This window comes from Meles meles, chromosome 4 (assembly GCF_922984935.1).
Source record: "Meles meles chromosome 4, mMelMel3.1 paternal haplotype, whole genome shotgun sequence".
Classification (NCBI taxonomy): domain Eukaryota; kingdom Metazoa; phylum Chordata; class Mammalia; order Carnivora; family Mustelidae; genus Meles; species Meles meles.
In genome coordinates this window covers 146,847,583-146,862,802 of record NC_060069.1, presented here as the reverse complement: position 1 = coordinate 146,862,802, position 15,220 = coordinate 146,847,583, and the positions used below count along the sequence as shown (strand labels likewise).

The window sequence follows — 15,220 nt, the reverse complement described above, 5'->3', positions numbered from 1 at the left end:
GCTTTTGATAGCACAGCCTCAAGTGTTTAAATCAGCCTTGGAGAAGCTGGATACAGCTGTGTCCTCTGCCACGAGCCCTTTGCCTGTAGAGCCCACTGAAGACTTTCAAAGCCTTTGCTCAGTAGAGCAGTCCCCAGAGGACATCCTGCCCGGTCTCTGTCTCCATTTTCCTCTTCTCTTAGGTGACCCCATCCTGTGTCCTCACATCCCTGAGTACAGGCTGATCAGTAAGTCATTCAGATCATCAAGCTCCTGGTAAAGCAAGCCAAGTTAAAGGGATCCAGAAAAAAACACTGTTAGTATTTGCATATAGGGGGAAGCCCTATGTTTGTGCATGCATATTGATCAGAACACTACCATATTCTTATTGGTAAGAGCACAATTTAGATTTTTTTTTATTTTTTATTTTTTTGAGATTTTATTTTTAAGTAATCTCTGCACCCAATGTGGCCCTGAGATCAAGTGTCACATGCCCCACCAGCTGAGCCAGCCAGGTATCCCTGGAAGATATTTTAAAAATAAGTATTGAAATGTTGTTTGTTCTTTTCTGCCATTCTGTTAAAAAAGTTGACTATAATATTTGCATTATTATGACACTAGTCTTGTAATTTAGGCTACATTCATAGTAAGCAATTAAGACATGCCAATTTCTAAGTAGAATCATGATCTTGAGGATAATTCAAATCTTAGAGAGGTTGCTAAGATGTTGCAGGGTGACTGGTTCTTGAAGACATGGAACACTTAAGGGGTACCTCTCTTCCAACCCTTGTCATGGGATTGAGATCACTACAAAATAGACATCCTTACATAGTCATAATGAAGTGCCTTAAATGTGATTTAAAACACTCTGAAATATATTATAGCTGAAAAAAAATAAGGAAAATTTTTCAAATAATGTTTAGAAAACTAAGTTCTTTATTCCCATTCACAAATGTGCTTGCCCACCCTTGCTTTTTTTTTTTTTTCTTATTCCTATAATGGCTCCATAACCTTCTAAGTTACAGGAGCCCAATAAAGAGTGTCCAATACCTGAAGACCTTCTTTCACTCTTCAACTCTTTCTCTACTTACCTACTCATCAATGAAGCACTCAGTTGCTCTTATGGTCGCTTGTGATTTTTTTCCTCCCAATGCCACAAGTCCCTTATAACCCTTCACATATACTATTACATCATCTCTCCTTTTCTTCAGCTCACTTCAATCCATACTGCTGAGAAAATCACCTTCTCAAAGCATATTCACTAGCATATTCAAAAAAGCTCTGGTAACTCCACATCATACACTCCTTATGTGACAATCAAAGCCCACCAGGATGATGATACCATAAGATTTCTCAACACTTTTTCCCTTTTCCTGTTCCATGTACTTTTTGCTTTCAACAAAAGTGTTCTCCTGCTTCTGTGCTTTTTGTTCAATCTGGAATTAGTGCCTAGTCTTTTCTTTATCTGCTTGTTTGGCATCAGATTTCCAAGAAACTTTCCCTAAGCAACCAATTCTAAACATTTTGACCAATGGTACCACTTTTTGTAGCACTTGCCTTTTTATACATGTGTCCTCAGCACAATAAAACTAAGATTTTTGCAGGCAAAAATTATATCCTTTCCCAGTGTATTCAGCCCAGTGGTTTAAACATAGTAGACACTCAAATATATGCTAAATGCCTGATGTCTTTTACTTTTTCTTTTTCAGTGGCACCACCGCCCTACAGTTATGACCATGAGATGGAATACTGTGCTGACTTGCCCCCTCCCTACTCCCCGACCCCACAGGCTTCAGCACAGCGTTCTCCACCCCCTCCTTACCCTGGAAATTCAAGGAAACCATCCTTCTCCCAGGCCAGAATATGTGCCAATCAGAGATCTTGCCTGGAATAAAATGTCTCTATCAGAGACAGGAAAGAACTGCTCTAAGGAATACCTTTTTGGGCCAAACAATGTGTCAAGTGGAACATCCGGGCTAAGAAATACTGAGTGTTTACTCCTCTCTGAGCTGACCACATCTGGAGTATTGTTTGGTTCGATGGTATCACATTTGAAGAGATGTAATGATCAATGCAAGCACATTCAGAGAAGAATAATGAGACAGAGAAAACATCGGAAAATCATATTGCTTAAGGAAGCTGTAGTACTGATCCTGGAAAAGTGAAGAATAATGTAAGAGAGGAGAATAGGCTGGACTACATAAGGAAACAACTATATTCTGTGCAGCCTTAGAAGTCAGAATCAGAATTATTCATTCTTTTGTTCATCAATAAATACTGTTCAAGTGCATGAGAGCCTACTCTGTGCCTTTCATTGTTTAAAGCACTGGATGGAAGCACAGGAATTTTGGTTTCTGGATAAGAACAAGGAACTTTGGTTTCAGGATGAAAAAGAGGAGTTAGAGCTTCCTTATTGACTAGATTGTTTTGTGAAGTTCCCTATTACCAAGACTTTGAACAGAATCTGTCTATCTGGTAGAGACTTACTCTAGAGAGGACGGGCAAATCAAATGGTAGATGGGTCCACTGGGCACCACGCACTCTGCTCATGGTTTAGTTAAGTGTGAAGTAAATTTCTATGCCTCCAAGAATGAAAACAACTAGAGTAGTTTAATCTTATATTTAATCTGACAGTTAAAACAGAATTAAAGGGACTCCACAGCTGCTTGAAGCCAATAACTCTTCAGTGCTAACTACTGCCACCTAAAAAATCATCTGACTTTAATCAGTGGTTTATTATAACAAAGGTTATTCCAACTGTGGGGGGGGGAACTGTATCAAGTTCCACAAGCAACAGATAGTTTATTTACTACTAAAAGATTAGAAGCCAAATATTCCCATGGGATTTTACATCAGGGAGTAAAACTGTAGAACTTGACGGTGAAGATATATAAGTTTATGAAAAGAAGAAGGGAAAATAAAATTTGCATCCTTGTTCTCTGGAATTCCATTCATGTGTAGTGTAGACAGATTTGTTTCTCTTCTGTAATATTGTGAAAATATATTCCCTTGAAAAACTACACAGTTAATAGAAAGGTTAAGATATTGACATCAAACTGTTGCTTTTTGCCAAGTCCAGATATTATGAAGTGCCTGCCTTCAGGCATAAAATTGTTGGCTAAATAATTCCAATGTGCTGTATTTTGCTGCAAGTGACCTTAACACTTATACTTTTATGTGGGCCCTTTCATGTATTTAAAAATTTACATTGACAAAATATTGGGGGAGACTGATATCACCAAAATTGTGATGTACATCATTCCTGAATTTGCTCTGTCTCGTAAGAACAGCCAACAACTATCCAAAAACAAGACACCACTGAGAGAATCCTAGAATGCAGGACTGAGGCTGAAGAACCACCCTCCCCCCCCCCGCCCCCCACCAACCCATGCACTTCAGAGATCAAGATAGACTGGATTAGAGAAGTTACTGTATCTTGACTATACTGCCTATTCCCCAGGACGGTGCAGCACCATGGTGAGAGGTGTCTCCTGAGCCTCCAGTTCCTCCAGTGGAAAATAGAACCTAAGAAGGAACAACCAGCCCTGCTCCCCCCAGCATTGTGGGTCATTCGATAGACACCCATACTCTCATTGCATACTACGGGAATTGCAATTTCAATTTGTCGAATATATTTCAATATATTTCAATTTCAATATATTGAAAATATAACTATGGCAGAGAATGAAAGAGGGGTTTGCAACAACCAGCAGACAGATCTTGGCAGACCAAGTTCATATGGGCAGTGCCCAAATAGTAATCTCAACCAGTGGATTTGCTCATCTGCAGAACCAAGTTGGGGGTACACACTGACCAGGGAACTTGGAGGAGGTACAGGTCTGCCTGATTCAGATCCTCAAACAAGATGTTTGCCAGCCCCACACCCCAGTTTGCTCATACTGAGGCAGGATACTGAGTCACAGCCCTACCCACTGTGGAGAGTGCCTTCAGCCCCATCTGACAAGAAGTCTAGAGACAACTCCTGGAAGCTATGTGATCCAGTGGCACTTGAGCTGAGAGAAGAACAGACAGAGCCAGTAGTTTGCATAGCCATTGGCCTCATTTGGCCAAGGAACTTAAGGCATGGGTCTTCTTGAGTTAAGACAACAAAGCTTTACTAGTTTTACAGCTGCTTCTCCAGTTGCACACAGGAAGGGAATCTAATGCATGGCCTTGCTCATGGCTAAATATAGCCTTCAGCTATCTGACCAGGAAACCTAACCAGAGTACACGGGAAACCACATAGTCCATCCAAAAGCCCTACATACAGTGGCACTTGAACAGTGAGCACAGCCCATGGATTCCTCCATCTGCAGACCATCACCTGACCAGGGAATTCAGTGGACACTCAGGCCTGATTTGAAGCCCCTAAACAATGATCTCTGTGGGCCCTGGACCTTTGCTGCTGCCCTACCAGAGCAGGGAAGCAGGGAACATAACTTCATCTACTACTGAATATAGAACCAGTCCCAATCATCTATTAATTCTGAGCAGAGAATAAGGCAACTGACGACTCCTTCCTACATCCTCACTTGGATAGGGAACCAAGCCAGCAGTCATATTCAACTATTTTCAGCCAGTGGCACAATACTCCATCCCTGTCCTCAGAACTTAAATAGTTGCCTCACCTAAAATAGTCCATAACAGGCCCCATTTACCCAAAGACATTACCAACAGACACACCCAGAAAAAAAAAAATGAGATGACTAATGAAGAACTATCACTGCCAAAGCAAACCTATAAAGTCTGGAAGAAGAGATTAATTACTCAAATACTCATACCAGTGCAAGAAATCAGGATCACGAAAAATCAGGTAAATATGACACCACCAAAGGAAACTAATAAAGCTCAACAACTGACCATAAAAAAAAGAAACCTATAAAGTATCAAAGAATTCAGAACAAATCTCTTAAAGAAGAGTTTAATGAACTTTGAGAGAACAGAGACAGACAACTAAACAAAATTAGGAAAACAATGCATGAACAGAAGGAGAAGTTTGACAACGAAATAGCCACCATCGAAAAAACAAAAACAGAAATCTCAGAGTTGAAAAATTCAGTGAATGAACTGAAGAATTTGATAGAGTTTCGAAAGTTGATTCAAACATGCAGAAAAAAATCATCAACCTGAAGGATAGAACAATGGAAATTACCCAAAGGAGAAAGAAAAATTAAAAACAGCATAGAAAGCATATGGAAATTATATGACAATGAAAAGAAACAATATTTGTTTCATAGGAATTCCAGAAGGAAAAAATAGAAAGGGACAGAAAGCAATAATGGTTAAAAACTTCCTGAACCTGGAGAGAAAAATGGTTGTATAGATCCATGTGGCCCAAAGGATTCCAAACAGAACGAACCTAAGGATAGAGGGCTACACTGAGACACATTATAATTATATAATATATAATATATAATTATATAATATACAATATAATTATATTTTCAAAAGTCAAAGACAAAATATTTTTTAATAGCACTAAGAGGAAAGAGAGAACTTACATACCAGGAACTCCCCATAAGATTATTGGATTTCTCAACAGAAACTCTTCAGGCCAGGAGAAAATGGGATGTTGTATTCAAAATATTGAAAGAAAATAAACTGTCAACCAAAATTCTATACTATACCTGGCAAAGCTGTCCTTCAGAAATGAAGGAGAGATAAAGACTCTTTTAAACAAACAAAAGCTTATTTACAAGAAATAAAAACACAAAAAGATAACATGAACCTCACTGGCAATGGCAAATATATAGTCATAACTGGATTCTTCAATATGGTAATAGTGATACATCACTCACTCACAGCTCTGTTTTAAAATTATTTTAAATAATTTAGCAAAAATAACCATAAATACAATAATCTGTTATTAGTTATACTATATTAAAGAAATAAATTGTAACAGCAATAATCTAAAATGTGAGGGGCAGAAGTAAAAGTACAAAGTATTAAAAGTGTATTTATTAATAGGCTTAATATAGGTTTAAAATGGGATGTTATCAGTTTAAGATATATTATGCATGCCTCATGGTAACCACAAGGGAAGATCTTGTGGTAATCACACAAAAGAACATAATAAGTCAAAACATTTTGATACCAAAAATTCAAAACACAAAAAAGACAGCAGGATAGGAAACAAGAACAATGGATCTACCAAAAAAAAAAAAAAAAAGAGGAAAAAATTAACAAAATGGCAACAATAAGCCCTTACCTATAAGCAATTATATTAAATGTAAATGCATTACATTCTTCAATCAAAAGATGCAGAATGGCTGAGTGGATTTAAAAAACAAGATCCAACAATATCAACCTAAAAGAGTAAAAGAGATTCACTTTAGCCTTAAAGACACAACATGGACTGATGCTGAATGTGAACAGACAGAAAAAAGACATTTGAGGCAAATTGTGATCTCCCCCCCCCCAAAAAGGTAGGGATAACTATATTTATATCAAACAAAATAAACTGAAAATGGTTAAAAAGAGAGAGAGAGAGAGAAAGACAAAAAATGTCATTATGTGATGATAAAAGTGTCAACATATCAAAAAGATATAACAATTGTAAATATTTAAGTGCCCAAGATAGGGGCACCTAAATATATAAAACAAAAACTAACAGAGCTAAAAAAAAAAAAAAGAGAAATAAACAGTATTACAATAATTGTTGAGGACTTTAAGACCCCACTCTCAACAATGGATTGATCAGATAGAGAATCAATAAGGAAACAGTGGATTTGAACATCACTATAGGACCAAATGGATCTAACAGAAGTGTACAGAACATTCTAACCAACAACAGCAGGAGACACATTCTTCCTAAGAGCACATGAAACATTTTCTTGGACAGACCATATATTAGGCCACAAAACAAGTTTTAGCAAATTCAGAAAGACGGAACTCCTACCAAGTATCTTCTCTGATCACAATCGTGTGAAACTAGAAAATCAGTTACAAAAAGAAAACCGGAAAATTCACAGAGACATAGAAATTAACAATGTCCTCAACAACCAAAAGATCAAAGAAGAAATTAAAGGGGGAATAAAAAAGCTTATTGAGACAAGCAAAAATGGAAACACAACACACTAGAACTTATGGGATTTAGCAAAAGCAGTTCTGAGAGAGAAGTTCATAGTAATAAATGCCTACATTAAGAGGTAAGAAAGATCCTAGATAAAAAACCTAACTCTATGCCTTAAGGAACTAGGGGAAAAAAGAACAAATTAAGCCCAAAGTTAGCAAAAGAAAGAAAATAGTGAAGATTAGAGCAGAAATAGAGAATAGAAAAATAATAGAAAAAATAAAGAAAACTAAGAGTTGGCTCTTTAAAAACATGAAATTGACAAAACCCTAGCCAGACCAACTAAGGAAAAAAAGAGAAAAGACCCAAATCAACACAATTATAAATAGAAAAGGAGACGTTACAGCTGATAGCACAGAAATTCAAAGGACCCTAAGAGATTCTGCTGTGAGACTGTAAACTTATGCAGCTACTATGGAAAATATTATGGAGGAACCATTAAAAAATTAAAAATAGAACTATCAAATGATCTAGCCATTCCACTTCTGAGAATATATCCAAAGAAAATGAGAATACTACCTCAAAAAGTTATTTTGTACCCCCGTGTTCATAGCAGCATTATTTACAATAGCTAAGACATGGAAACAAACTAAGTATCCATCAATAGATGAATGGATAAGGAAGTTGTCATTTGTGTGTTTGTGTGTGTGTGTGTGTGTGTGTGTGTGTGTGTGTGTACACAAAGGAATATAATTCAGCCATTAAAAAATGAGGAAATCCTATTATCTGGGACAACAAGGAGGACCTTAAGAGTAATACATTAAGTGAAATTAGTCAGACAAAAAAAAGATAAATCCCACATGATCTCACTTATATATAAAATCTTAAAGAAAACAGCGACAACTCATAGATAAGGAGGTCAGACTTGCAGTTACCAGAGGTGGCAGATGGGAGGAGTGGGAATTAGAGGAAGGTGGTCAAATGTTACAAACTTCCAGTTATGAGATAAATAAGCACTAGGGATGTAATATGCAACATAAAGACTAAAGCTAACACTTCTGTAGTAAATCTGAAGAGTTCTCATCATAAGAACAATTTTTTCTTTTATTTTTCTTTACTTGCATTTTATTGTATCTATATGAGAACATGGATGTTAGTTAAACCTATAATGATAATTATTTTACAACATATGTAAATTAAACCATCATGCTTTGTGCCTTAAACTTATAAAGTGGTGCATGTCAGTTATTTCTCAATAAAACTGAACAACAAAACTGTGTATCACTTCTGTTCACCAGAAGAACACTGTGATAAACACAACTTGCTAGTAGCTGGTTAGAAAGATCTTTGTTTTTTTTTAAGATTTTATTTATTTATTATTTTTTTAAGATTTTTATTTATTTATTTGACAGAGAGAAAGAGAGATCACAAGTAGGCAGAGAGGCAGGCAGAAAAAGAGGGGGGAAGCAGGCTCCCTCCCTGCTGAGCAGAGAGCCCAATGCAGGGCTTGATCCCAGGACCCTGAGATTGAACCCAGTGTAGGACTCTATCCCAGGACTTTGGGATCATGACCTGAGCTGAAGGCAGATGCTTAACTGACGGAGTCATCTAGGTGCCCTAGAAAGATCTTTATTACAAGTCTGCTTAAACACTGTACTGCATGCATAAAAAAAATACCGGGAAGAGATGTTCAAATTTTTATGTCACTTTGCAATTAAATCTAAAATGTTTAATCTAACATCATCATCATAATTCAATGAAGTCCCAAAATGATGCTAAGATTTTTGCTGAATAAAAAAATCAAAAGGAATGTCTTGAGGTATAAAATTATAGTTTCTGTCCTTGTAGTTAGGAAACTTAGTAGCACATTTTCTTTCAAATAATTGATCTAACTGAAAGGAGGTCTAACTTTCAGTGAGATCTAAAAGCTAGATTTGTTTTGAATGACTTGCTTGATTTGCAGGCACTGATTATTTTCTGACTTATAAGGACACCAAGAATTCAAGAATTCCAGCCTATTCTAGGGACTGGAATTTTAGCACAATTTTAACAGTACATATGCTTTCTCTCTCTTCTGCAAGTGTGATCAGATCCAATTTCATGGCAGCTCTGCAACTCAAAGTGTGGGGGTCTCTGTGACATTCACAATGTTGGTTGCAAATGAGCCATAAATTCCTTAAGAAAAATGGAGAAGAAAAGACCAGTACAAATTGAATTCTCATCATCTTTGCCATCAATAAACGTTTATTGCATACTTCCTATGTTCTGCAAATATTACCCACATAGGGAGCCATCTGAGTCCACACCATTCCTCCTTTGAGTTGTTTTATGGCTTCCCTTAAGGCACAGCACAGACCCAAAGACCTACAAGTGATGACTGTTTTTACTATTTGTATTTAGTGTCACAAAAGCATAAATGGGCACATTATCCATATAGACTTTTGGAGTTCACTGATATTTTTGTAGATCTTACACACTGAAGGAAAATGGTTTTTAAGGTGAAAGCTTTGAATTATGGTTATTTTAAAACTGATGTGTGTTCTGTGGCCAGAGGGTTTACAATAAGCAAAAACATGAAATAACTCATTATAACAAGGGTTATATTTTAATTGTCTTGTGCTCATTTTGTTTCACCCTTCATTTCTGCTGATTTAGCCTCATTCTTTTGTATGGAAACACAGGACTGAAGCCAGATAGACTTTCTTTTGAATCCTGTCTCCTGCCTGTATGATGGGAGAAAGGCCATTTCATCACATGAAATTTAACTTTCTGCTCTGGAAAATATAAATAATATAATGAGATTAATCAGGTTTTGTGAAAATTGGATGAATTCATGCAAAATTCTAAGTAGAGTGCCCAGCACATAGGAAATGTTCTATAAATATTAGCAAAATTAACAAGAGTGCCATAAGGATGACAGCCTCTGGAATTATGCTATCCAGCGCATTAGCCATCAACTACATATGGTTATCTGAATTTAAACCAAAATTAAATTAGATGAAAAATCCACTTCTTAGTCTCACTAACCACAATCCAAATGCTGCATCAATAGCTTCGTGTAACTAGCGGCTAGCTCCCTGGGCAATGCTGCTCAAGAAAAATCAATGCAAAATGCAATGAGGTAGCAGGAAGGAGGTAAAGAAGCAGCACTACAGTCATCTGGTCTAGGAGAAACCGTGCACTTTGTCATTAACTGTGATGTCCTCCACAAATAGGTGTGAAGAGGTCATGGCTGTGGAAGTTAAGACTGTGATCTGGAATGGGTCTCTTCTCAGGGCCAGAAGCAGGGAAGCTATTGCAAGAGCTGAAGGGCTGAATCTAGAAGAGGGGCCCTGGACCTGGCCCAGGAGCTGGTGATACAGCTCACAGTCTACTCCATTCTGTTGAGCTGCTCTGCTCTGCTTTGCTCAGCTCTAGAAGCCACCCTAGGAGCATCCAGGACCAAACAAATCTTCCTATAGGGTGCAGCACTGAGCTGTTCTCTTCCATTATTTCATAATCTTGTTCCTGCCACCAAATGAAAGCAGCACATTCATCCCTTCCACTCTCAACCTGTTCTTGTTTAGCCAAACTCATTTCAGCAACTTTTGGCTCTAAGTGAGGTAGAGTCCAGGGCGCATCAGACTACGTGGAGCCCATCGAAAGTAGAGTTCTGAGAGCTATTGACTTATTTGTAACTTAATTAAAGCAACCTACCCTCAGACTGCCCAAGTCACATGATCATCTACTAATTATGTCACGGAAGCTGCTAAGGACTTCCAGATCCTCGGTCAGAATGTAGTTGAAACGTGGAATTTTAATTTTCTAATTATAGGCCCAAACTGCCAGGGGGGGATAGCTGAACTTGTAAGTTCAGTGCTCTTCTGCTACAACCCCACTGTGTGGTATGATTCATTTCAAACCGTGTTGGACCTCCAGAAAGGAAAGCACCATAACAAGCTTTGAAAAGATCTCCAGGTGATTCTGATTTCCACCCTCAGCCGCACCCCACCCTTGCCACCCATGATGGTGAAGGCAGAGGAAGGATCAAAGGCTTCATTGTAAGAGAGACTTTGTTTCTCTCATCTTTGGCACCTTCCAGCTATGTGTTCTGAGCCAAAGAACTCAGCTGCCATAACCTCAGTTTTATCCGAAATATGTGAATAACACAACCCTTGCCAGGTTTTGCAATGATTATAAACAGTATCCTGAAAACATCTGTCATAAAGATTCCATCAGGGCTGGTGACTCAGAGAGACACATATATATATACCTGTCCTCTTTCCAATTTCTGTACTCCCACTTCTGAGCCTTACCACTTCTACAAGCAGATAAATACCACTGCTGTGTAACAAATTAGCTTAGAACTTAGCTGCTTAAAATAACACCATTAACGATCTCAGTTTCTCTAGGCCTGGAACCTGGGTGTGGCTTAGCTGGGGTCCCTGGTTCAGGGACTCCCACAGGGCCACGGTCATTTCAATGTGCAACTGAAGGTCTGCCTCCAAGTTCATTCACATTCGTGGAAGATTCTGTTGACAGGATTCTATTCCTTGTAGGCTTTTGAACTAAGATCCTCATTTACTCACTGGCTACTGGCCAGAGACCACTTGCAACTTGAATTATGTCAACTAGCTTCCCCAGCGCAAGCAAGCAAGTCAAAATGAGAGGACATGCTAGCAAAATCTAGTGCCAGCAAGGGGAGTCACTGACTTAAAACCCAATCTTGGAAATGACATCCCATCACTTTTTCCATGTTCAGGTCCTTAGAATCAGGTCACTGGGTCAAGTCTGCACAAAAGAGGAAGAGATTACATGAGGGCGTGAGGAGGCGAGAACATTAGTGATCTTAGTAGTCAGCCTACCATGGCAGGGATATTTCATCTCATTCTAAGTCCATTATTTGGAGTTTAGGCAGTCTTCCCTCTAACAGGAATATACCAGCTCAACAGCTGAAAGAATTGCAGGGCCAAGCTCGGCTTTGATCAAATTGCTTTAAGTGAACTGACAGGTAGGACAGAGTCAGTGACAATCACAGGGCCACGCTAACCAGGGACATGCCGCTCAGGAATTCTGAATGGAGATTTATCACGTTTATGTTTCTCATGAGCCTCAATTATGAGCTGCACTAAAGCACATTGCATTTTGGCATGGAATGAAGTAAACCACGCAACACATACCTCATGGACAAGTCTTAACGTGGCACCAGTTCTAGCCTTTGTTTCAACTTCGTTCCAAGATACTTAATCTCCATCAAGAAGAGAATTCAGAGACAAGTTTCCAGATGAGTGTTCAATGGATCAAGTTGCCACCTAACCTAATCTTGAATACCTTCACTAAAAATGGAAAACAAATGTAAGGGAATGTTTGGAACTGCAGAAACGTGTGCTGGGAATTTTGTCTTTTCTGGATGCCTTAAGGAATAAATGATTTTTAAAAAATTGTGTGGTGAGACTCTCCGTTTTGGTTCTGCGTCCCCTTTTTCAATCTACCTTTAGCAGCTTTTGAGAGTGCACGGGCTGACACATCTTAGTGTGAGAGGAGACAGGGGAATCATTTTCTGAATCACTTTGGTTTTAGGCAATAAGTAACTAAGAGATCTCATCTTGTTTCCATGACCTGAAGGATGGATAGGACCAAATGATCCAACTTTCTCATTTTTGTATCTTATTGTAGGTTAGTGTCTTCATTATCATACTTCTTCTGTATTATTTTCTCTGTCGACTGGGAAGAACTTGAAGGGAGTTCAGAAGAATTAAATAGTTAAAAGTCCAGTTCCTTCTGCTTTGTCCGTGAAAATGCATTCAGATTCCCACTCCCTGGGTCTCTCACCACCACCTGAACACACAAGACCAAATTCTTTCTTCAAAAAGCCTCTGAAAAAAAAAAAGCCTCTGACTTCTGTGAAACACCTGCTTTTCTTCCCAGATGTAGCTAAAGGGTTTATACTCTGAGAGCTGTGATGATTTCTCCAGTCAGATTCCATGAATTCTCACCTCTGCCCCTTTTGATACCTGCTTTGTGCACTTCTCATATACCTTGTCATTGATTGGTTAAATATCTGTTTTTAAGAATTAGAGGAAGAGAGTTTAGAGTGATTAGCATATTCTCTGTGGGGTCCATAATCCACGATAGGGGTCAGAGAACTGGATAAAAGGCTATAGTTTCATAGTTTCTAACTGATGATATATGTCAATCCAAATATAGCTGAATTGTATTATTAAGCACAGTATTAATACATATCCTCTCAAGTAAATTAACATGCTCATCTTGAATGACTCAGTGAAATAAGACAACATGCCAGTTTGGGAGTGGTGCTCTTATAATTCTTCAGATTAAAACTGAGCTCATTTTTTTTAAACAATAGCCAATGATTTAGCATTTATTATGTGCCAAACTCTGTTCTTTTACATTTAAATTTAATTAGCCAACTTACAGTACCTCATTAGTTTCAGATGTAGTGTTCAGTAATTTATCTGTTTCATGTAACACCCAGTACTCATCATATCATGTGCCCTCCTTAATGCCCATCACCCAGTCACCCAACCTCCCCAGCCACCTCTCCTCCAGCAAACCTCAGTTTGTTTCCTGTAATTAAGAGTCTGTCATGGCTTTTCTCCCTCTCTGGTAACTTCCCATTCTGTGTTTCTTCCTTTCCCCTACTGCCCTCTTCCCTATTTCTTATATTCCACATATGAGTGAAACCCATGTGATTATTTTTCTTTCTCTGGTTGACTTATTTCACTCAGCATAATACCCTCTAGTTCCATCCACATTGATGTAAATGGTAAGCATTCATCCTTTCTGATGGCCGAGTAATAGTCCATTGCATATATGAACCACATCTTCTTTATCTGTTTATCTATTGATGGACATCTCAGCTCTTTCCACAGTTTAGTTATTGTGGACATTGCTGCTATGAACATTGGAGTGAAGGTGCTGCTTCGGATCACTATATTTGTATCTTTGGGTTAAATACCTAGTGGTGTAGTTGCTGGGTCATAGGGTAGCTCTATTTTTAACTTTCTGAGGAACCCTCATACTGTTTTCCAGAGTGGCTGATCCAGCTTGCATTCCCACCACCAGTGTAAAAGGGTCCCCCTTTCTCTGCATCTTCACCAACATTTGTTGTTTCCTGGTTTTTTTGGTTTTTTTTTTTTTTTAATTTTAACCGTTCTGACTGGTGTGAGGTGGCATCTCATTGTGGTTTTGATTTGTACTTCCCTGATGCCAAGTGATGTGGAGCATTGTTTTGTGTCTATTTGCCATTCGTATGTCTTTTTTTGGAGAAATGTTTGTTCATGTCTTTTGGTCACTTCTTGACTGGATTATTTGTTTTTTGGGTATTGAGTTTGATTGATAAATTTTGGTTACTAGCCCTTTATCCGATATGTCATTTGCAAATATCTTCTCCCATTCTGAAGGTTGCCTTTTAGTTTTGTTGACTGTTTCCTTTACTATGCAGAAGCTTTTCATCTTAATGAAGTCCCCAAAATAGGTCATTTTTGCTTTTGTTTCCCTTGCTCTGAAGACATGTCTAGCAAGAAGTTGCTGTGGCCAAGGTTGAAGAGTTGTTGTCTGTGTTCTCCTCCAGGATTTTGATGGATTTTTATCTCACATTAAGGTTTCATTCATTATGAATTTATTTTTATGTATGGTGTAAAAAACAATGGTCCAATTTCATTCTTCTGCATGTGGCTACCCAATTTTCCTAGCACCATTCATTGGAGAGACTGTTCTTTTTCCATTGGGAGACTGTCTTTCTTCCCTGCATTGTCAAAGATTAGTTGACCATAGAGTTGAGAGTCCATTTCTGGGGTTTCTGTTCTGTTCCATTGATCTATGTGTCTATTTTTGTGCCAGTACAACACTGTCTTGATAATTACAGCTTTGTAAAAGAGCTTGAAGTCTGGCATTCTGATGCTTTGGTTTTCTTTTTCAACATTCCTCTGGCTATTCAGGGTCTTTTCTGTTTCCATACAAATTTTAGGATTATTTGTTCCAGCTCTGTGAAAAATATTGATGGTATTTTGATAGGGATTACACTTAATGTATATATGCTCTGAGTAGTATAGACATTTTAACAATATTTATTCTTGCAATCCATGATCATGGAATTTTTTCCCATTTCTTTGTGTCTTCCTCAATTTCTTTCAAAGGTGTTTTGTAGTTTTTGGAGTACAGATCCTTTACTTCTTTGGTTAAGTTTTTCATAGGTATTGTATAGTTTTGGGTGCAGTTGTAAATGGG

The 15,220-nt window shown here is 38.1% G+C and overlaps 1 protein-coding gene and 1 long non-coding RNA gene across 2 annotated transcripts in view; one reads left to right on the top strand and one right to left on the bottom strand.

The window, feature by feature from the left end:
* CYYR1 (cysteine and tyrosine rich 1) overlaps positions 1–8,265 on the top strand; it is a 104,579-nt gene extending 96,314 nt beyond the window's left edge. Inside the window, exon 4 of the mRNA XM_046002444.1 lies at positions 1,689–8,265. Within this exon, the coding sequence (XP_045858400.1) occupies positions 1,689–1,873 (185 nt within the window). The 3' untranslated portion in view covers positions 1,874–8,265. The remainder of the gene's footprint in view (positions 1–1,688) is intronic.
* Positions 1–15,220, bottom strand: part of LOC123940098 — a 315,785-nt gene that overhangs the window by 36,702 nt on the left and 263,863 nt on the right. The window lies entirely within an intron of this gene.